Source organism: Heliangelus exortis, chromosome 1, assembly GCF_036169615.1.
Source record: "Heliangelus exortis chromosome 1, bHelExo1.hap1, whole genome shotgun sequence".
Lineage (NCBI taxonomy): Eukaryota > Metazoa > Chordata > Aves > Apodiformes > Trochilidae > Heliangelus > Heliangelus exortis.
This window is the reverse complement of record NC_092422.1, coordinates 10,476,000-10,499,983: the sequence shown is the minus strand read 5'-3', so window position 1 is coordinate 10,499,983 and position 23,984 is coordinate 10,476,000. Positions and strand designations below refer to the sequence as shown.

The 23,984-nt window shown below is 37.7% G+C and overlaps 1 protein-coding gene across 1 annotated transcript in view; it reads left to right on the top strand.

The window, feature by feature from the left end:
- The window catches only part of SLC36A4 (solute carrier family 36 member 4), a 101,803-nt gene that overhangs the window by 16,339 nt on the left and 61,480 nt on the right, over positions 1 to 23,984 (top strand). The window contains exons 7-9 of the mRNA XM_071733624.1: positions 6,448 to 6,675; positions 7,925 to 8,023; positions 23,776 to 23,945. Of these exons, the coding sequence (XP_071589725.1) occupies positions 6,448 to 6,675; positions 7,925 to 8,023; positions 23,776 to 23,945 (497 nt within the window). The remainder of the gene's footprint in view (positions 1 to 6,447; positions 6,676 to 7,924; positions 8,024 to 23,775; positions 23,946 to 23,984) is intronic.

Here is a 23,984-nt window from a genome sequence, read left to right as displayed (position 1 = left end):
AAGACCCAGATGTCCCTTCTTCCCTCACAACCCTCTGTCGCTGACAAAAGCAAACAAACCCACACCTATCATGTTCATGGCATGTGCTCCTGCTTTTCTTCACATATTTTGTCTCTCATTCTCCAGTCCTTCTAAGCTATTCTGTTTCTCACTGATGGAGATTTTTCTGTTTATGAGGTCCCTGGTGTTTGCTGGTCCTTTGCACACTCAGCAGTTCGTGTGTCTGAGCCAGTGGTCCATGGGAGGGCAGCCTGCACAGGTTGGCTGCTCACATGGGAGCCACTGGTGAGCTTGTGCTTTCTCCACCATGGGCTAATTAAGATGCCAGGACTTCACCAATGTGCTTTGCTGGTTTTCTGCTTATAAGATTATGGCTATTTACTTGACATAAACCTAATGAGGGTGAATCTGTATCTAAACGTATGCTGCTCTAATTAGTGAAGTTAGTGAGGAATAAAGTATGGCAGGTGGCTGAGTATTAATCATCCATATGGACTCTTACTCTACCCAAAATGTAGAACAAAGGTGTTTGGCATAGTTTAACTTACTTTAATGAGGAGGAAGAATGTGCCCTTGGGAGGTTAGTGCATGGCAGATAGATTGCTATTTCTTCTGTCAACTTCATGTTGCAGAAATTTGTCCCGCAGGGGGCACCAAAGAACACAAAATTTTACTGCTTTAAATGGAATTATTTTCAGTAGTGGAAGGATGAGACAGCTGAATAGAGGGAGTGGGTTGGGGAACTAACAGAAGGGAAGAACATAGTAATAAATGGTACTCATACCACTCCATAACCAATAGTGCTGCATTATGTTCATATTCTTCTGATAATGTTTGCATGTTGGTGTGTGCAAATTGAGCCCACTGAGAACTTCCACTGAGATCTTTTCTTTGATTTTCTCAGTTAAAACTAATGCCAGCTCAGATTTAGTAGTGTCTTGCTTCTGTTTATTTACTGTTTCAGAGAACTAATGTAAGACATTTTGTAGTGGTTCTGGTACATTACTGGAATATTTATCAGTCCACATTATGTTGAGGGGAATATTTAGTTAGACACACAGTGGTGCATGTGAGTCTAAATAATTATTTAATCTTTTGGATTCTGTGGAACATTTGATATATGCATCTCACTAATAGGTATACAGTGTAGCTTCTGGTGCTGAATCTTTTCTCTTAGTCTGTGGGATTGTAACAGTGTTGACTGCATTGCATTAATACTTTCCAGACAATTTATGCTACGAGACTATTTCCAGTTATATCAATTTTCAAATTAAGCTTTTCCTAAGGAATATTTTTCTGGGGCACTGTGTTTACAGGTTGTTGGCAAGAGTTCTGGTTAAGTCTGGTGGCATGCAAATAAGGGGCTTAGAGGTGAAGGTGTTCAGAATTGGAGAAGAATGGAGAAACTGGAACAAACAGCTGGAGGGTGGCTGCAGCAGGACGGGAGCAGGAACACATTGGAATAGAAAAAAGAATCTGTAGCCATAAGAGTATGGTCCCCTTTCATGTAGTGCTTTTCCCCACTTGAGCAACAGAAGACCTTAAGCCAAGAGTTTTGACGTTTGACACCTTACTTTTGAATACTTACTTTTCTCATTTTTTGTTGATGAAAACTCTAAAAAAAATGAAAACATGTTCTTGCTGTGTAGGATCACTTTATTGGATCTTTAGCACTTTGAAGGTCACCCATCAATGAGATGCTACATAATTGAATTTTTTTTTCTTCCACTTTTGTAAAAAGGGAAAAAATACCTCAAAACTTAAAAACCTGTACTTAGACATAAAATTAGAAGGGCAAAGTTATTATTGCAAAGTTGAGTTGTGAGTACTAATGGAATCACAGAATTAAATAAACCATGAAACGTTTATTTGGCCTTTTCATGCCAAATCACAGTGTTACAATATAGTCTTTATTTGCCTGATAACATACTGTTGCTCCAAATGGAGTAAATGAGGAATTAGACAGAACCAGTGAGCTCAAAGGCTACTTTTTTGATCCCTCAGGATGTTGGAAAGTCCATAGACTATAACAGAAGGAGCAGGTTTTGATGGACAAGGAAACAGTGGTTTCTATCAAAAAGGCTAAGGAAATGGAATTATTTCTTGCTTCTGGGATAGTTCTTCTAGGAAGTGTGTTCCTAGAAGACTGAATTTTATCCAGTCATTAATTGTGTATTAGATATTTTCTGTGCATCTGACATCAGGAATCTGATAACGAGATTTGCAGAAGTGTTTGTTCCTTATGGATGGAGCTGAAGTTGGCAGATGCTGTGCTTGGGCTATCTAAAGGAGACATTTGGTGAAGCGTTTCTGTAAAGGAAGCTGTTCCAGACATCACACCAGCATCTAATTGAATGCTTGAATAACTGAAGTGACTTCTGATGAAGTCACCTTGTGATGGGAGCATCACTAACCTTTGTACCCTCTATGCCTGGTGACTTCAGTGGCTGTGTACTTCCTTTTTGAAACCATCATGTCATTTCTTCATGTGATTTAGGGAAGCATTTGTGCTATTCCCAGGTATGATTATGATAAGCACAGAACAAAATGCAGATAATGTGTGTTCAGATTGGAAGCTGAAAAATGCTCAGTGGGCTCTGTGACATACACAAAAGAATATGTACGTGTGCCTTTATCAAAAAGAGATTCATTGAATTGATAGGTGAAAAGATCTGGCTTATGTTCTGGTGATTTGTCAGATTATGTTGCTTTGTATAGGAAAAAGACAAATAATGTCTGCTGTTCTTGGCCCAGCATGACTGCCATATGCAGTGATTCCCTCGCTGAGACAGCGGGAGATTGAAAGTGATTGTTGTCCAGAACAAGAATCCAAGAGTAATATTTAGGAGACTCGGATAGACGGATAGTGAGTCACAGTCCATCCTAACACAGCCAGCAGTAAGCTTGCACTGAGCTAAACAGCATATGAGGGAGTTAAAAAAAACAAAACAAACCCCAAAACAAAACAAACTCCTCCTCATGCTGCTTTGTATTTGGTTTCTTGTTAGAACAGTTTAAAACTGTTGTATGATTTTTTTTTTAAAATCTATTAAAAGGACTTGCAGAGTGATGGTAATATTAGCCTGCAACTGAACCAATTGGTATAATCTTGTCTTCATTAGTTTTCCTCTGCTACTCTTTGCTGTCACATCTGCCGCAGCCAAAATATTTATCTACGCTTAGCAGGTTTGGAATTTAATCTTTTTTTTTTTTTTTTTTTTTTTGTTCCCCACACAGATGAAATGTTTTGATGCCCTAACTTCTTTTTTTAAAGTAATTCAAAGAACAGGATCTGATGAAGGCTCCTGCGAGTCACGACATTTTAAAAAATATGTTTGGCCTCCCATTCCTTCCTTTGGGCAGGGAAGAGCATGGGGAGAAGGGGTCCATGCTTACAGTATTGTAAAGCAGGCTGCAGTTTTGTGGTTTGTTGTAGGATTATCACTCATATCTGAAGCCTGCAAGTAGGAGGTTGGAAGCTAGAGTCAGGGAGTCACAGTCTGATAATTTTGGTTGGCTCTATTTTGCTAATTCTGCATCAAAACTCATTCATCTGATGATGGTTGTAGAGAGTGTGTGCAGCTATAGTATGTTCTGCCTCTGTCATGTTTTTGTGAAGATAAAAGGCAGATAATTATAAAGGCAATTTGTGTGACCACTTTACCTTAACACAACATGGAGGTGTTAGCTGATCTTACGGCCATCATCAAGGTAGCTGATCACAGTTGACCTAATCTTGAATAGAACTATATGGAATATTGTATATGAAATTTTCCAGCCATATTAGTGAGTAAACTGCAGCTGAATGACGTGTTGAAATTTGGTAATGTTTGGACTTGTATAAAAATAGAATTTCTTAAGAGAAAACTGAAATGGTTGAATGCTGGAAATTATTTGAGTAGAAGCTGATTTGTACTGTGGTATTTTAAAAAAGCCTGTATTCTGCATGCAGCTATTTTTTTTTTTTTTTAGGAATATATATATATATATTAATAGGTCATCAAGCTTATGGACATTTATATAAACTGAAAACACATTAAGTTAGAGTTGAGGTTTTCAGTGGGACTTCGTACTCAAATCACTCTGTAATTCTTGGAAAACCCTGTTCTGTGTCCCTGTTTGTAGAGCAGCTCTGGCTACCTGTGAGTGCATGCAGAGCTCTTAACATGTTTGCTCTGTGTTTCTATTTTAAGTATGCTGGGAAAGCAGGAAACTTCTGCAGAGACCTTTACTTGGTGTGACATTAGGGAAGTAATTTGGTTAAGTGTTTGACATATTGCTTGGCAAAGGGGAGTTATTGTAGCTGCATGAATTTACGGGAATTCAGTTGAAAATGTAATTAGGTGTTTTCCCCAGCTTTCTAAATGAAAACTAACAAAAGTTAAATGTTTTGTAAGTGACACTTAAGAGTCTTGCAAGGCAGAAACTGTCAGCATTTCTGTAATGCTCAGTGTCCTCACTTTTCATTTAAAGTGAGATTTCTGGAAGTTTTGGTTGCGGAATTTTATCTTTTATCTTTCCCTTTTCACTATGAAAAGTGCTTTTGTTCTAGAGAAAATAATTCAAATAATTCAAGTGAATTTTGCAATTTTTTTTCCTCCTGGACTTGTAAAGTCATGAGTTTTGTCAAACTTGCCAATTTGAATGACTTGGTTGACATACACTTGGATTCACATCATCAGCTAATTCCCTCTGACTCATGAAATTCTCACAGTCCCAATGATCCCTTGGTTGCCTACCATATTTGGACTTTCCACTGTATTTTTATCTGCCATAGTTGGAATGGACTGCTCAGGGAAGTGGTGGAGTCACCATCCCTGGAGATGTTTAAGGAGAGGCTGGATGAAGCACTTAGTGCCATGGTCTAACTGATGCAGTAGTGTTAGGTCATGGGCTGGACTTGATGACCTCAGAGGCCTTTTCCAGCATCAATAATTCTGTGATTCTGTGATCTGCAGCCTGTCCTCTTTTCTTTCCTACATCCTCTTGCTCAAAGTAAAAAAATCAATAGCCTTGAGTTACTGTGACCTATAAAATAGTTGCCATTCTGTACTAGAAATGATGCTGTTTGCTTAGGACTGCCATAGCTACATTTAAACGTGTATTGCAATATTAATACTTGACCATTTTATGGTAACAGCCTTAAGTTTTGTACTTTTTGAGGCAGGATCTGTGATCTTAATAATTCACTTTTACAGATAACAGCTGACATTTAAAAAAGCAAACCACTGTAAAAGAGTTGCCCACAAATTAGTCTTGGGACCATGCTTGTGAACAATGCAATAACAATAGTAATATTTAATCATTGCAACACTTGTACACTTCCTGAGATCGTAGGGTTATACCATCTTCCTCTGAGTTCAGTTCTATATTCTTTCAGGCTGTATCTATAGTACTTGGTTGTCTGACAGTACTTTGACTCCTAGGTATTTTCTTCATTGATTTCCCATTTCTGTTTAAGTTTCTTTCTGAGGAACTAATTTTTTTTTAACTAAGTATCTGTTCATACTTTCTGCAATGTGACTGATTAAGCACAGCCATACAGATGGCAAATGCAATAGAAGGGAAGTGGCAAAGATACACTTGTAGGGAAAAGGCAGGATAAGATTTCAAACAAATGGAATTGAACTGTTACCATTTTGTAACAAGCAGAAAACTCGCCAGTTCTTTTAGTTTGTGGTGTACACATAGCAACAGAATATATTTTCACAAAACAAATTTTGGCAGTTAATGGCCATAGTAACATTTTTCCAAAAATGGAATGAACGTTGTGAATAGTCTCCAACACAGCCTTCCGAATTCAATAAGCAATTATTGTAATGTTATATACAAAAAACCTAATACACTTTCAGATTGTGTGCTACTGCTTGTCTATACACATGAATTTATATATGCCTATTATTAGTAGTATTTATTATTATTATTATTGTTTATTAATGGATACACAACTCTCAACTCTCTCAGACCTCGTGATTTTTTTGAGTTAGCTGATTAATGAAATAGTGAAGTGAAGCACAAATAAAATAATCTGAAATGAAATAAAGGCAGGCAGGTTCATGTTCTCATGTTTTGTATGCATTCTGCTGAGATGTGGTTGGAAAGGCATAACTCTAATGTTTACACCTAGATCTGTCTTGCTTGCATTCATTTTACTAAGCTCCCTTTTTGAAAGGAATCTGACAGAAATTGCTCCAGGCTGTCTTCTTCAGTCAGAGGTGGGTTAAAGACACTCTCAGGTCTTTGAGGCTGTGATTTCACCATTTGTATTAAGGATGAACACTTGCTAAAAATGTCTTTTCTTCCCCTCTTGAGAGTACAGGGGCCCTGAAGGGCCTGACACTCAGCAGGTAAAGAAAGCAGAGCAATAAATTCCCCTATAGAAAGAGTCATGTGGTAGTATACAGAGTTTCAGCACTACCACTGTTTAACACGTTTTTTTTTATACAGGTCCATGAAGGATTCTTGGAAAACAAGACTTCTCCCATAAATATCAATGCCACCAGCAGTTCTTCTGAAAAAAGGAGTACTGATTTACGAATATACATGCTGTGTTTCCTGCCATTCATGATCCTCCTGGTCTTTATTCGTGACCTTAAGAGCCTGTCCTTCCTTTCATTGCTTGCCAATCTGTCCATGGCTGTCAGCCTTGTCATCATTTACCAGTATATTGTTAGAGTGAGTATAAAAAAGTCTGTTATATTTTTTCAGTGTGACATGTTGTATTTATTGCATATGGCAGCAGATCTCTGGTAGATATGTACTTAGAGGTAATTTCTGGAAGGCAGAATTATATTTAATTGAGACAATTTAAGGTGGTGCTTAAAACCTGAGATACACTTTGAATATGGACTTTTACAGTAGTTTTGATGCAGCTGTACTAAACATAATAAAAATATGTATTGTAATTACTTGGACTCCTTGAGTGGAAGAGTATCTGAATTTTTTATGGGTTGCATGCAGAATGTGCAAGGTTTTACTTTGTGGTCAATCTCATTGCAACAGAAGAACATTTTCAACAGCAGTGTTTCTTTCTAGTGTTTCTCCAGTACATTCAGGAAAAATTGAATACTTGCCCATTAAGAATACATACTAGAGACTTCTGTCTCCTGAGAAGTTGAATAGTTGCTGCATTTTCTGGTTCATGCTATTTCTTGTATTTGGAAGCATTTCTTAATGGCACAAATCGAACTGATGGCCGAAAAAAAAAATCACATGTAGAAACCTCTACATTTTTCTTTGTTATGATTTTTGAAAAGTCAGAGGTGATTTCTGTGATTCTCTGGTAGACACTGTTGCTCACATGGTGTAGATAAGTGGTGTGTGCCACATCTGTTTGAGAAAGCTTTCACATGAGTGGTATCAGATGAGTGGGAAGTGGAGGATGAGGAGGAAGGCAGAAATGCCAGCAAGAGGAATTGTCTGGGCAAGGAGGCAGGATAAATTACATAGAAGAGAATAGGGGAGAAATAGACTAATTACTTATTCTGCAGGAACTCAGTTTGTCTTAAAAATATTTTTTTTTTACTGTCCTTATGGTTATGAAGAACATCTGTGCAGTGTGAAGGCAGATTAGAAAATGCAGTACTCTGACAAGTTTGCACAAGATTGAGCTTGAGGTGTGAGCTCTCCTTTTTATTTTAATTGATGCTCATTCATACACACTATTATGATACTTCAAACATGAAAATTTCTGGTGTCAGTAATATGAACCTGCAAATGTCTGTTTGAATGGGAAGGTGGCTCTAAATGTATGTAAAGGACTACATTGGGGAGGAAAAATAGGGATTGTAAATAGCAATGTAAACACTGTCAGCATGTACTGAGTTTTCTTTCCTGCAGCTTAACACATTAATCAGTTAATTAATTGTAGGGACAACTACTGTGCTTTAAATAGCGCTGTTTTGTTTTATTTTGTTTTGTTCAGGATATAGTGGATCCTCGAAAACTGCCTCCTGTGGTTGGCTGGAAGAAATACCCACTGTTTTTTGGGACTGCAGTGTTTGCTTTTGAAGGAATTGGTGTGGTAAGTGCTTTTTACTAAATCTACAAGTTACCTGAATCTGTGGTACAGGATGGGATACAGGCAGTTTTACTCCTTTTGTTATTTCATTATTTTTGTGGAGGCACTAATCTCCCATGCTGGTATGAAAAGTGTTAATTTATTTTGTCCAATAAGACAAGAGCTGAGGACACAACATCACCATTAAAGGGGAGTTTAGTGAATACTGATTGCTTCTTGGAACTTAGGACCTTCCCAAATTACAAGAATGCCTTTAGTTTCAAATAGATTGAGACAATACTATAATAATAACAGTATTCTGTATAATATATATAAAATACTCTGCTAATAACGTGGTGATACTATCATTATGATGATTTAGCAGCTCAGTTTCAGGTGATGAGTGTGTAAAAGTAGAAACATTCAGCATACGTCTTTTCCACTGGGATCACAGAGGACAAAGTGGTTTATTGGAAATGTATTTTTCTTCCCTCTTCAAACTTGTCCATAGATGTAACTTGGTAGAGATGGAGAGGGTAAGAAAAAGGATAGAAATTTTAGAAATTTTTTTTTTTTTTTCAGCCTTCTGACAATGAACTTCATTCTTCGTTGCTTACTGAAAGATGTCAGTTAAATACATTTATTGTTCCAAAAATTTGTTTTTTAAAAGTGCATTTCTTAATCTCTTACTACTGTTGCTAAGGGTTTTCTGACTGCAACTCTCACTAGCAAAGTTTGCAAATTAGTTAACCCTTTTTTTCCACATGGTATATTTTAAAGCATAGCTAAAGAGGCTTCTGGGAATGATAGGTCATATAAACTGTTGGGAAATTACTATGTACACTTTATTAGTTACTAATGTAATTACATGCTTCATCAGATGTTACTGTATGCTTAAATCTAAAAACCAATCAACCAACTTCCCCTCCTACCACAAAGACCCCCAAACCAAATCAACCTCTAAAGTGTATGCAGTTAATCTGAAATTATCATCTTTCAATGACATTGAAGGGTTTTCAAATCTCTTTTGTTTTCTGGAATTATCAGCTCTGACTTAAACCAGAATATTTTACTTTGCTACTGTATTATCACTGCCAGAAGAGGCAAGTAGCAAAAGCTGTAACTCCTGTTACATTTCTGGTGCAGGGGGAGAGAAGGACTTAAGGTCATTCAAGGAATGAAAGAAACTGGAAAGTGATTTTAATGTGATTGGAGATCAGGAGAAATTATTTAAACAGACAGGGAAAATCACGTCAGGGTTGGGTTGGAGTGATATACACAGGCACTGGGGAAAAAGGATGAGGGAGGCCCTTCTGTTGAGTCTCAAGGTTCAGAGTTCACTGCTCTTGTACCAGGACAAGAAGGTTCCATTTTGTCTCATCTCACTGCCTCAGTAGGCAAGGTCAGAAAGTGCCTGGTTATCCCAGCCCACAGCACTTGCTGTTGAAACAAGAACAACACTGGGGCCACCACACTTGTAACTGAAGCAAGAAGAGTGTTGGCTGGTGTTAGCAGTGCAGCTGGGGGCAGGTGGGGATCTGCACCAGCACAGTTGCACAAGTGTGTTTCCACACATGGAATATGTGGATTTAGTGACTGTGAATCTCTGTTTCTTCAGCTGTGAACTGACTGATGCAGAATTTTAGCTGTCATGTTTCTGGGTGTACCTGGACATCTTTCCTGTTGTCACCTGAAAGTGCTGTCAAAGGAAATCAGCCATTTATACGGGATTTTTTAATGCCAGAAATCTTGGCAAAAAAACCCAGAAAGAATCTGCCTCAAAGAATCAGGCAGATTAGACTATACTAAGCTTGTTGCTCTGAAATTTTTTAGTCCATCTGGGACACATTGCACTTAGTCCATGTGGATAAATATGTTATGGACAGTAGGTCAGATACATACCCCAGTTGTATGGGATTTATTGGTCATGTACTGCGTAGTGTGTGGGTGTGTATTTGTAGCCAGGAAATCCTAAATTTCTTCAGTATATGCAAAAGGACATGAATATATTTCTGCTTCTCAGGGGAGTTCTGAATATACAGAACATTTGCTGTGCATTCTTGTGCCGTAGTTGCATGCACCATGGAGAAGATTTGAAGAAAAACATTTTTTTATGGATTTGAATAATCAGAAGTAAACCTAGTTGTTGAAGCATGAAATAAATGAGTGAAGCAAAGTGAGACACACATTTCTGTCTTTATGTAGTCAATTTTTCATGTATTTCTTGGTGATTTATTTAATGAATAACTAGTCATTACAGGTCAGTAAGTTACCATCATACCACCAGTGAACTGTGATATGTCTGTATGTATGTTTGTGACCTCTTGCAGATGTGAAGGGATTAGACATTAAGATTCTGTCATTGAGATGTAAAATGAAGTGCTTTAATTCTCATTACAGTGGATTAAGAATACTTGTGTAGCCAGTTGCTTTTGTGTAGCTGATGCATGGTAACTGGTCATTCCTATGTCCATGTAGTTCAGTTGTTCTGGTAAGGACAAACCCAAACCATTTAATGAACTAGATCAGCTCCTTAGTCTGCTCTCTCTGACTGCCAGCACTCAAAATGGATTTACCTAATCTTGTTCTTGTTGTTAGAGATTTGATTTTAGATTTTTTTTCTAGACTTGCAAATGACACGTATTCCTTTGGAGCTTTCTGAGCATTGCATTACAAACAGAAGCCTTAAGGCTGTAATTTTCTCAGAAAAGTTGATTATAGTTAACCATTTTATGCAGTAAATTTGCTTTACACAGCTATAAGGTCTCATTTTTCCTTTACCTCAATACCAAATATACATTCTGCTAATTCTCATCTGAGCCCTGCCGGGTTACTGAATGTTATGAACAAGGACAGCAAATGAAATGCTGAGGTTTTTTGGGCTGGTTGAGTCATCTTAATCAGAACCTCACAAAAGAGGGAAAATTCTTTCAGTGTGGTTTTTCTACTGTCATTCTTCTGCATAATTTGGTCTTCCCTGCTAGGAATATTTAATGATCAATAATTTGAGTACAGTAATATATGATCTGCAAGGTACATTATAAAACAGTAAAACTTAACTATAGAAGACAGGGGGATTTCTTTTCAAAGATAATTAATTGATGTCTGTTTTATTAGCAAGGGGGTGGCTAATACAGAAGGAAAATAATTTGCAGATCATAATGCCATGCTCAGTATAGAAACATCTGTTTTTCTTGTTTCTTTGAACAGAACAATAGAATGCAGGGAAAATGAGCTTTTATCTGTTCTCATCCCATAGCTCCAAAAAGTGTTTATATATTGATTTTTTTTTTTCTTTTCTTTTGATTTAGCACTTGTCACTGCTTAAAATATGACTGTAGTTCTTCATTAATTCTGTTTAAATTAGTGAGACTAATTGAACAGAGGAGTATAAAGTCCTGTTTACTATGGGGAATGTGATTCAGGGAGGAGCAGTGATTCAGGGAGGAGCAGTGATTCAGCAGATTCCAAGTAGGATTTTCTTCTTGATCCTGAGAGAGCTTATTTCTCTTTTAGATGGTAACAAACATGAGTTTTGATTAAAATCTGTCATTACCTTAGGGCTGATTATCTGTCCCTATGTAATAAAAAAATTGCCAGTATGGAAGTAATTTGGAGTAATGTTGCTTTGGCTATAGTTGATCCCTAGGTAAATACAGTTTAAGAACCTTAATTTTACTAAATTGTGTCTGTAATAAGTCAAAGGAGGAAAAATATCCTGTTTATAGTTGAAATGTAGAATCTCAAATAAACCAAGGCATTGCCTAGGAACAAGTACTCATATAATACTCAGAATTAAAGAGTTCATCAGCCAGTGTTACAAAATTATTTGGAGATGTTGTCATAAAAATAAAAAAGGTGATTAATTGATTATATTAATATGATTAATTGAGCTGTTCATATCTGACTGTGTGATCAATTTAAACTCATTTGGTGGCAGATTTTAACAATTCTGTCATTTTGCTGAAGTCCAGGCAGGTTGTTCTTTGTTGCTACAACTACTACTACAGAAATAGTAAGGTCAGTGCTATCAAAGGGCTGATTAATGTTGATGCATGCTAAACTCTGAGTGATACTTTGAACAGGAATATAAACTACTGTAGTCTGTTGCTTGTACTGTTTGTTTCTTTTCCATTTGGATTGTCTGTAAAAATGAGGTTACTGCTGCAATTTTGAATGTCTTGGCAGGTGATGATCATTGCTATGTGCTAACAGGAGAAGTTTGCAGCAGGGGTGCCCAGTGATCCCTTAATATTGAGTTAGTAAACAGCAACTGAGAGCAGTTACTATCAAGCTAGTGGCTTATCATTCATAGTGTTGAGACCTGATTTGGGATTTCAGCACTTGTAAGTTAAGATTTTGGGATCGTTGTGGTGACCTGGTAAAAATTGTATTGACTGGAAGCATCAATACAGTTTGTGGAACAGTAGCAGCAACAGAAATGCAGTGCTCTTAAGTGGAGTTTAATATGCTCAGCTTCACTTTAATCTCTAAAGTGCAGATTTTTTTGTTCAGAAAGCAATAATGTGAAGATTAGGAGATGTATAAAATATCTAAGCACTTTTTGAGGACAGTGCTCTGCTGGGGATGGGAGAATTTGTAGCTTCTTTCTGCTTTTCCTCTTTGCTTTAGTTTCTCCCTGCCTGTGGGTTCCCAGTGCCAGATGATGTTACCTGGCAAATCATTGCACTGCTGTTCAGGCCACAGAAGAGGAGAGAACCAGTTCTGTTAGAATACAGGAGCTGCAGGTGATGTAATGGAGTGAATGTGTCTTTCACAGAACATATAATTTTGTAAGAACTATGTTCTAGAGCCTCTTTTGTATTCCAAAGGTGAGGAGGTCTGTTTTTTTAAAGAATTCAAGATTTTTGTTAGTGAATTAAAAAGTAACTTCAAATTGTGCTCCTGAGTTTGACCAAAATGTCATTAAACTTCATGAACATGATTTTCAGGAGAGTGTGAAACCAAAGCCTTCAGGCTGGCAGGTCTGTAGCATTACTGTGTGCTGGTAATAGCTTTGAGTAACTTTATGCTTATACAATAGCAGCACACTTGATAAATATTTTGCAGTGAAAGTCTGGTTGACTTTCTCATTTGAGGTATAGAAACTAAATTCCAAAGTGGAACTTCAATATAAGCTTCAGGGGAAGGAGAATGTAAGAGTTTCATAATGCTTAAACAAGAAAGATAATTTTTCTTCTCTGTTACGTATAAATATGCTAAGTACAGTTTGTACAGCTGGGTGTGGCTTTTTTTTCCTATTGAGTGCTGCACACTGATAAGCCTAGCAAAGAGAAAATGTTACTTTCCAACATAAATTTCAGGTTTGTAACATAGGACTTCTGATATTTTAGCTTATTACTTTAAGATGTATGTTTAAACTGCTTTTGAACTTGGGTATCACAGCTTTGTGGCAGAAGGTAGAGTGGTTTTTGTATACCAATAGACAGACTCTGGAATCACATTAGGGATCAGCTAACCAATTCCAGGGAATTTTTTTAAAAAAAGAGAAAATGAAGTGGATTAATTTTAAAGTGTCGTTACTTGGATTTTGAAAGTGATGTAGATGAGTTCATTAGGCCTGTGGCTTTCAGATAAAAATGTCTTCCTGTCAAAAACAATTTTGCCATATTTGTATTATCTGTTAAAATAATAATGAAAATCAATGGCACCCTTCTGTAGTCTTAAAGACTAGACTGGATTTATCAGAACCAGGCATGTAACAGGTAATATGACACCATCTAAATCTGCTTGTGCTATCTCTAGGCTGGGGTATATCCATTTCATTGGTGTTCTTTTGAGATGATACAAAGCTTTGTGTCATCAAAATATGAAAGGTGTGAGCTCCCAGAGGATGTTTTTGCATTTGAACAAACCAGTCTAGGTGACTGAATTTGAAGACTGAAGGTAACTTATTCCTGAATGTTCATGGCAAACGTGGACTTTAAATGTCATGTCAGCAAGAGGCTTGCTGTAGCTACTGTGCAAAATCTCTGGTTTGATTGTCTTATGAAGATAATGTAAGAGAGGAGGAAAAAGACTATCGTGGAATTATGGAATGGTTTTGATTGGAAAGGGACCTTAAAGATCTAGTTCCAACCCACCCTGCCATGTGCAGGGACATCTCTCACTAGACCAGGTGGCTCCAAGCCTGATCCAGCCTGGCCTTGAACACTTCTCGGGGGGGGGGCATCCACAACTTCTCTCGGTAACCCTCATAAGAAAGAATTTCTTCCTAATATCCAATCTAACTCAGTTCAGTTTAAAGCCATTAGTCCTCATCCTCTTGCTACATACCTGCATAAAAGGTCCCTCCCCAGTTTTCCTGTAGCCCCTTCAGGTATTGGAAGGATTCTCTACTGTCCCCCTGTAGCCTTTTCTCCTCCAGGCTGAACAACCCCAAGTCTCTCAGCCTGTCTTCAGCCCTCTGATCATCTTCATGGCCTTCCTCTGAACTTGTTTCGGGAGATCCATGTCCTTCCTATTCTGGGGACTCCAGAACTGGACACAGTACTGCAGGTGGAGTAGAGGACAAGAATCACCACCCTTGACCTTCTGGCCATGCAGCCCAGGAGACAGTTGGCTTTCTGGGTGGCACGTACACATTGTTGGCTCATGTTGAGCTTCTGATCAACCAACATCCTCAAGTCTTTTTTCTCAGTGCTATTCTCAATCCATTCCCTGCCCAGCTTGTAATTATGCTTGGAATTGTCCTCGCTCAGATGCAGGACCTTGCACTTGGCCATGTTGAGGTTCATGAGGTGGGCACAAGCCCACCCATCAAGCCTGTCAAGGGCTCTCTTGATGTTCTCCCTTCCCTCCAGCGTGTCAGCCACACCACACAGCTTGGTGTTGTAAACAAGTACACTGAGGGTACAAGGAATTCCACTGCCTGTGTTGCCAAAAAAGGTGTTAAACATCACAAGTCCCAGTACCAACCACTGAGGAACACCACTCTTTGCTGGTCTCTTTGGAAACTGAGCTGTTGACCACAGCGTATTGAGTGCAGCTGCCCAGCTAATTTCTTACCCACCCAGTGGTCCATCTGTCAAATCCATGTTTCTGCAATTTAGTGACAAGGATGTTGTGCTTTGTACAAGTTGAGGTAGATGACATCAATTGTTGTTTCCTTGTCCATCAACACTTAACCCTGCTGTAGAAGGCCACCACATTTGCCAAGCATGATTTGCCCTTAGTGAAGCCATGTTGGTTATCACTAATTACTTCCTTAATTTCCATATGTCTCAGCATAGTTTCCAGGAGGATCTGTTCCATGACCTTGGAGAGCACAGAGGTGAGACTTACTTGGTTGTGGTTCCCCAGGTATTTTTTTTTCTTTTTAAAAATGGGGTTCTGTTTCCCCTTTTCTTCCCTTTTGCTGACTGCCACTATTTCTTGAATATTAAGCATAGTGGTTTAGCAGCTTCATCCAAAAGTTCCCTCAGGACCCACGGATGCATCTCATTAAGTCCTATGGATTTGTCTGTCTTCAGGTTCCTTAGATTGTCTCTAACCTGATCTGCCCCTACCATGAGTGGTTCTTCATTCTCCCAGTCACCTCATTTGCCTTCTGTGGCTTGGACACTGTGACCTGAGCACTTGCTGGTGAAGACTGAGGCAAAAAATGTAATTTAGTACCTCAGCCTTCTCCATATCCCACATGATCAGGTCTCCTGTTTGCTTCTGGAGAGCCCACATTTTCTGTAGACTTCCTTGTATCACCGACATACTTTTAGAAACCTGATCATGTGTTGCCATTGGTGCCCCTGATCAGATTAAATTCTATTATATTCGGTAAATTAATTCTATCTAATTCTGTCAAATTCTATCATTATGGCAAATGTGTAGAAATAGAGAACATTGTTTGATGTAGCACATTAAAAAATGTATCAGAAACTGTAAAAAGTTCATCACCTGCTGTATTCAGCTGAATGTTGATAAAATCTCAGGCAATTTGAAATTACCTCTTTATCAAGTTAAATGTTCCTTACCAATATCCTGCACTTCCTGAGTATTTAAAAACTTCCTTTTGCTCTGGAGAACCATTTTGTTATGTATATTCTAACATTTCTATTTCCTATATTTATGACAAATCTTCTGCGACATAGAAAACATAGAAGGACAACTTACTTTCAGGTAGCATTTCATACTTGATACTTGGCAACATTCAAATGTTACTTTTTCCTGTATTTACATGAATAGGAAAAGAAAGGCATTTAAGATTATTGCTTGCTTGCCTGAAACATTTCTTAATCATTACTTGAATCAGTGACTTTAGAGAAATGGGAAAAGAGCAAGAGTGACAGCACCCCATGCTGGTTTTACCATCTTGTGGCAGGTGGGTTTTGGGGTCTGATACAGTGAGGCACAAAAGCTAATTCTTCAGTTTAGATGTGACCCTGTCTGAGGTGGAAAACTTGCCTATCTTAAATATATGTGCAGTAGAGCCAGTGTGACAAATATGCTTCTTATGCTGATCATACATTTAAACAGTGTAATTAAGTAATTTCAAGTATAAATATTTATCTGGTTTATTTGGCTTTTTTTTGGTGTCAGATTTTTTCATTCTCCTCAGCCCATCATTCCATAATCCTTCTAAGATGCTTTCAGGTAATTCAGGTAAGACTTAATCCTCCTTTCTGATCTGCTCTAAGTACTTCTCTGCAGTGTATGGAGTTGTCTAAGTAATATTTAAATATGAGTCTTCATTATATGAGAAACCTTTTGAATATAGCTGTGAAGGTGCAAAAATCTTAGCAACTTTTCCTGGAGGGAGTAGTTAACTGGAATAAATGGTTTTATCCCCAGTTTTAGCTGTTCATATCTGCTGTTTAATTGGCAGCATTTTATAGCAGTTTCCCCCCCCTCTCTGAGCAGCCTTTTTACTGATAAAGGTAGCATTGCAGCATGTATGTGTATAGGATTAAATATGACTGAAGTTCTAGTTTACCTCTTAAATATTTTGGCAACATATTTATTTTGTAAATTAAATCCACTGCACGTCAGAATAATTTACATTTACTGGATCACACATAATGGAGACAACAGTTTAAAAAAAAAAAGTGATTTTGGCTCAAGTGACTATATATTAATAGACTATGATTTTGTCAAAGAACTTTAAAACTTCATAATTTTGAATGTTCACTGAAGAATAGTGTTCCTTAGCCAAACAAAAATTTATGAATGCATGTTCTCCTGGATTTGAAAGAGGCCTAATCATCTCCTGTTGAACACTTCCACAAGCAGCAGTAGTAGTTCTCTAGCAAACTTTGTGGCATAAAAATCATACTGATTTGTCAAGAGCAGCAGAAAAAAAGTCCTAAAAGAGATGGGAAAGCTGGGAAGGAAAAATATTGTAATTGTGAAGGCATTTGAAAGAAGATGATTATAGTAGGAAGTGGTATGCTGCATATTCTTCAACTTGTCTTTTTTGTGTATTCTTCAACTTGTGCTCTTTGAGTGCTACAGAGAAAACACGAGCAGTTTAGCTGCCAAGGTACTGTGCTCATGTCAAACGGAAGTGTATGAAACTTTCTGGTTTTCTAAGAAAAACATAAATAATTTTCAGTCTCTTCCCTCCCTTCTATTTTGGATGCATTGTTTGGTTTGTTTGCTGTTTTTTTTAATAAGATGGTTATTTCTTTTGACGATGGTCATATTAAAAGCTAAGATGTGATTTGCAAACCCCTTTTGATTGCTAGGCTTGCTGTATTGGGGTCCGGTCAGGTTTTATCCTTTATCTCTTACCCTTATACTCAGCCTTGGTGATGCTGCACCTCAAGTACTGTGTGTGCAGTTTTGGGCACCACAGTGTCCACAGAGGTGCTGGAGAGGGCTCAGAGAATGGCAATTAGGCTGATGAGGGGTCTAGAGAACAGGTCTTACAAGGAGGGGCTGAAACCACTGGGGCTGTTCAGCCTGGAGAAGAGGAGGTTGAGGGGAGACCTTATTGCTCTCTACAACTACCTGAAAGGAGGCTGTAGTGAGGAAGGTGTTGGGCTCTTCTCCCCAGTGACTATCCATAGGACAAGAGGTAATGGGTTCAAGTTGTGCCAGAAGAGGTTCACATTAGATAAGGAAAAATTTCTTCACTGAAAGAGTGGTGAAGCACTGGAAGAGGCTTCCCAGGGAGGTGATGGATTCATCATCCCTGAAGGCATTGAAAAAACAGGTAGATGTGATGCTTTGGGAGATGATAAGGTGGTGTAGAACTGAGAGTTGGACTTGAGGATCTTGGAGGTTCTTTCCAACTGTGATGATTCTGTGATTCTGTTCTATGATTCTATGCCCTGGTGGGCATGGAGATACATCAATATAGTCTATTTCTTTGTTGGTAATTCTAGAGAAAAATGAGCCCTGTCTCATCTCATTAATCCTAAAAATTATATATTTCACAGAGTTAATGGTCTTGGTTCAGAAGTGTGCATGGCTGTTTTCAATGTTCCTTATCCTAGGACAGAGAAATTTCTGGTTTCAGAATCAAAGAACTTTGTAGGATACTTAATCCTGTTTATTTCTTGTAACACTCATTTGATCCCCAATGGAAAACACTTTAATTTAGTTTTTCAGTTGTAGAGTTTGCTCAGCCCCATGCAGGGCCTTGCAATATATGTCTGCTTTGTCCTATGTCACTTTAGAAACTACTAAAGCAACCTAAGGGTGGAATTTGGATAAAATTCAAAAAAAAGAATATGTATAAAAGACTTTCTGAGAGGACTGTTCATTTAAAATATTTAGATTGAAACAGGGTAAAGTTTGTAATTTGACTCCTATGTATACAGAAACAGATTATGGATAAGTGAGAACTGTGTGATCATCATCACTTATTTTAAGGTGATTTAAATGTTAATGTGGGTTTGATCCTTGGCTGGCATAAAGGTGTAAGTGTCATTGCAGCTTTGGGAAACTAAATTTTTAACCCACGAACCAGAAAATATTTGGTCATGTACTGTACTGTCACGTATTACTGCAGTGAAATATACTCTGTAACAACACTTTCTGTGTTTCTAACTCATATTTTCTTTTATAATTTATCTTGTAGAAATTTTGAAAGTAGCAGAAGTTATGGGGATCATGTTAGAGCATAGTTTTGTGTAGTCTGTAGGCTACAGCTCCAGATGCAATGGGGAGGAGGGGTGGAGAGGAGAGTAAAACTAAAGAGCGCCTGGAACTATAATTAATTAGCAACATAGCTTTCTTTTGGCTTATATACCTTTTATTGAATAAAATTGTATACTAATTTAAAGGACAGCAGAATATATAACACTTAAATGATTTTGGCATGACAAGTATTTAAAAATATTAGTGACAGAACTATGATGCTACTTTTTAATTTTCAGTTTGAATTGTAGGGAAGCATTTTAGATTTCATTTATGAATAAAGTCAAATAATACACGATAGAAGCTACGCCAGTTTGTGTACTGTTAAATTTCAGAGCAAGCTAAAGATTAAATAAATTTCGTATTGGAGTGATAAAGAAGCTCTTAAGCAAAAAAAAAGTAAAAAGGAAAAAAGAACTTCTGGAGAAAATTCCAGCTTCAGATGGCAAGCTAAGCAGGATTTATATAATTCTTTCAAGTGTTGTTAAGACCATCAGAACTGGACAGTAGATTTGTTTCGTTTTGTTTTGGGTTTTTTTGTGTGGACAGGAGTGATTCTTTTTTTTAGTGAAACAAGTAGAAAGCTCCTTTACTGGAGTCTGAGAAATTTGATTTTTGGAATTGTTCAGCAGATTTCAGAAGGTAGTGTTATGTAATAGGAACTTGCCTTTTGGATTTATTTGTTTTGTATGAACCTTTTATTGTAAAAAAATTCTGTACAGTCGCCATTTGGCTCTCATCTTTCCTTGGATAATAGAAGCCATCCTTTTATTTGCAGTCATGAGGGATATGTTAAGGAAAATAAGGTTGTTTATTGCACTTGGGGCAAAATGGTGATGCTCTTTATCTCTCTCAATAGAGCAAGCTTTAAAAATGTACCTAAAACCAAAGAAGAAAAACTTCTTGCTCAAAATATTGCATAAGACCTTTTCTGCAAAGTGAAAGAGGAGATGAACAGACAAGCAAAACAGGAACATAATAGACATATGTTATGATCATTATTTGATGTGAAGAAACCATACTTCTGCAGACAGACCCCCAGTATGCTGCAGGGATTTGGTGAACAAATGAACCCATTAGTGCCTTCTGCAAACAAAAAGGAATGTGCCAGGCCTGAGCTGCATTGGTTTACTGAGGATTCAGTCTTTGGTTTTTAGGGGTTAGGTAGCAGAATTTATGTTTACATGCCCTGGATACATTGATAACTGCTTTTTTCCTTTGAAAGCACAGTCTTGTTTTGTTGCAGTAGGACACAGAATCAAGGAATGGTTTGGGTTGGAAGGGAACTTAAAGATCATCTTGGTCCAATTCCCCTGTGTTGGGCAGGGACACCTCCCTGGCTGTCCAGGCCCCATTGAGCCTGGCTTTGAACACTTCCAGGGAGGGGATGGCCACAGCTTCTCTGGTTGACCTGTTCCAGTGTCTCACCATCCTCACAGTGAAGATTTCTTCCTGATGTTTAATTTAAATATACCCTCTTCCAGTTTAAAGCCAGAATTGTAGATGGATTGTTTTTTTTTTTTCTTTCTGAGTAAATGTTGAGAATTGCACTGTTTCGAATTTTCAAAAATTCTAGAGTTTTCTGTACCTTAAACTAGTCAAAACATCTGTCTAGCTGTCTCTTCTACCTGAAATACTTATTTTGAAAGTGTAAGGGATGGAATATTGCTTTATTCTTGCTATTTTAGTGGTATTTCATTAAAAAGGGAAGATGACCATATGTATTTATTAAGCATGTCTGATAGGAAGGTATCCATTACCAGATTAGGTTTTTGTGGCCATGGCAAATTACAGTTTATCTGATTATCTGCAGGCTGATTTCTCTTGTGGGTTTTTTTGTCCAGTTGTATAAAATGTACAGTAGAGATTTCTGATTAGAAATAGATGGTCTCTCAGCTTTGTCATAGAAAGACTTGAGTGTAGCAGGATATTCAAGGCAAGGAATGAGGAGACAGTTATATTGCTGGGGGATGTTTATACCTACTGAATGCAGCTTGGAATGAAAGGGAAGATACTTTGCATAATGGATGATGGTAGATTAGCCACTTTATTTCAAAGAACCAGTTATGCTTCTTTTCCAGAAAATTACGGGTACTTTTGAGTTTATTTGGTGGATGAAAGGAAGATGGATTATGCTTGTTTAGTAAATTAGGAAACCAAAGGTTGATATTTACTACAGCAATCAAGTGTTAAGTTTCAAGGAAGATAGTATTAACAATATGTACCATTGCCTCAGAAATGATAGGAAGATCTCTGTGAAGAAAACAGTAGCAGAAAGGATGGAATATTTATTTAACTGAGGAGGGAGAAAAAGGATGGAAGATCAGAGAATATAGAAAGGATCAGTTTTGTCAAAAATATCAGAACTGGGGGAGAAAGAGCATGAACAAAGCATCTCATGGAAGTCAGAATCAGGGAAAAGACCCATTAGGAAAAAGTTAAAAAAAAATGATCTTTGAAACTGTGAAACTTAACTCATCTCATGGATCTTACAGTTTTCTGGCTTTCAACATTCCGCATCTGGTGACTTTGCTTGGGAGAGAAGTCCCCCGAAGTTTTCCGTGACCATAATATTTCCTATTGCTAGCATGTGCAGTGGTTGTAGATGTTATAGCAGAAATGTTTTTTTGAACAAGTTAGAGCAATGGTGAAGCCCTGATGTTGGTACTGAACTGATGCAAAATCCCTTTTGAGAGAAAATATAATGATGCAAATACTGGGCAGAAAGAGAAGAACTGTGATGTACCTTTTTTTTTTTTCTTTTTTTTTTTTTTTCTCCCCCCCAGACCTGATCAGTCACCTAAGGAGGGTGGGAGGGTGTTAGCTTTGAAAGGAAATGGTTGAAAAGAGTTGAAGAGTGAAATTAATTTCTGGCCCTACCAAAAAAATGAACGTGTGTGAAAGCGTGTTGAGCTTCACTGACGCAACACATCTTTGGTGTTCCAAAAAGGAAGAAAAAGGACCAAAACTGAAAAATATTTGTGAAAAGAACCTTATCTCTTTTGTATTCAGTTAAAATATTAGGCAGTAAGTTGTTCCTAAGTTGCTGCAACAAGGACTGGGAAGAAATTTAGGGTGAGAATGTGTGCAGCAGCTGCTCAGCAGTGGAGTGTCAGAACACTGGCTCATGTCATACCTCCTGTCAGCCTCCCTGTCCTTATGAACAGCACAGCTCTTTTGAATCCTGATGGAATTTAACAGTTTAGGGAGCAGGGAGGTTGTGTAATATATATATGTAATTGGTTGTTAATTTCCTTCGTGTTAGTCCTGTGAGGTACAGAACTTTTCAGCTTGACTAGAATAGGGGATACTGTATAAAACCTGACTCAAGTTCTCTGTGTTCTCAATTTCCTTGGGGATCAGTTCTGCCAAGGGAAGCATCTCCTGCTTGAAGTGCTTACTGCTGCCTGGACATGGAAAGGCTCAACACTGGGGTTGGGAAGGGATGCTGAGTGATGCAGGAAAGGCTGCATTAGCATCCCCATTTGTGCTGTCTGGAAGCATATCTAGCTCTGGTACTAACTCAAGAATAAGGAGGAATTAGCATTTTAAAATGTAATTTCTCATGGCTTACAAAACCCAGCAGTGACTAAAAGCATGAAAACTGTATTGCTTGGTAACTCAGCATCATTACCCACTTAAATCAATAGAGCTACTTGTTAGCTTGGAGTGAGCTGCATGTTTCATGGTCTAAGTATTTTAATGTGTCTTTGGCTAACAGTTTTATTATCCTATATTTTGTTTTGCATATCTTTTCCTTAAATTCAGTATAAATTAAGGCTGTAATGTTCAAGTGAGGTTGATGATGTGGGAACATACATTTAATGCAGTATGTTTTATTTTGATCTACTCATTATTGTGTGTGTAGTGACATCACTGGGACTAATGAGTAAACTTAATGGATAGTTAAAAAGTAAGAGGAGTTAGTATGCTCAAGACAATTGTCCTATAATGTTTTAAAATTGTTTTTGTTTATTTTCTTTATAATTAAGTCTTTGTTTTATTGGAAGATTATGGGTCTTCAGACTGACCAGGATTAAATGCAAAAGTGAAAAAATTGCAGTGCATGTAGAAATTTAAAAAAAAAATAAAATATTTCCATGCTTCCTCAGCACTCAAGTACAGTGAGCATATTTTGTGTTGCTGGTCTTCTGTTTTCCTTTATGGAGGAAAACAGCTTTGCCTGGCCCTAACTCTGTCAGGAGAATGAAGATGAGTATAGTTCTCTATGGGTCTCCTGGCAGGGAGAGCTGAGTCTGCTGTGAGTGAGCTTGTGTGTCAGCCCTGTGCATGGCAGGCTTTGTCTGTGATGGAGATAGACAGTGCAGACATACCTCATAGAAACAGGAGGTTTACCCTTGGATTCTAAACAATTCTGTTACAAAAAATTAATGTTACTCATAATACCTGTTTATGCTCATCTGGGAAGGTTTTCTAACCTATAAATATTGCTTTATATTTCCACACTGATGCTGTTTTCCAACCAAGATGGGTGCTTTTCGGTAATTGATTTCTATTGGGTGCATAAAACTTTGTCATCTTTCAGACTGTAGAACATTATTGTCATCTCATTTAGTGGTATAATCACCTAAATTTAAAGTTTGTTTGGCTTTGGAAGAGGGCAAAATGGAGTTTTACTGTGAGCACATAGAATGTAACTGATTCTCTATTTCCAGGTCCTGCCACTGGAGAACAGAATGAAGGACACCACGCGTTTCCCACAGGCTCTGAACATTGGCATGGGAATAGTCATGACCTTGTATATTTCATTGGCCACCCTAGGATATCTGCGTTTTGGGGATGGAATTAAAGCCAGCATAACTTTAAATCTGCCACAAGATATATGGTAAGTGCAGATGTGACGTAAAACCAGTAATCTATAAGG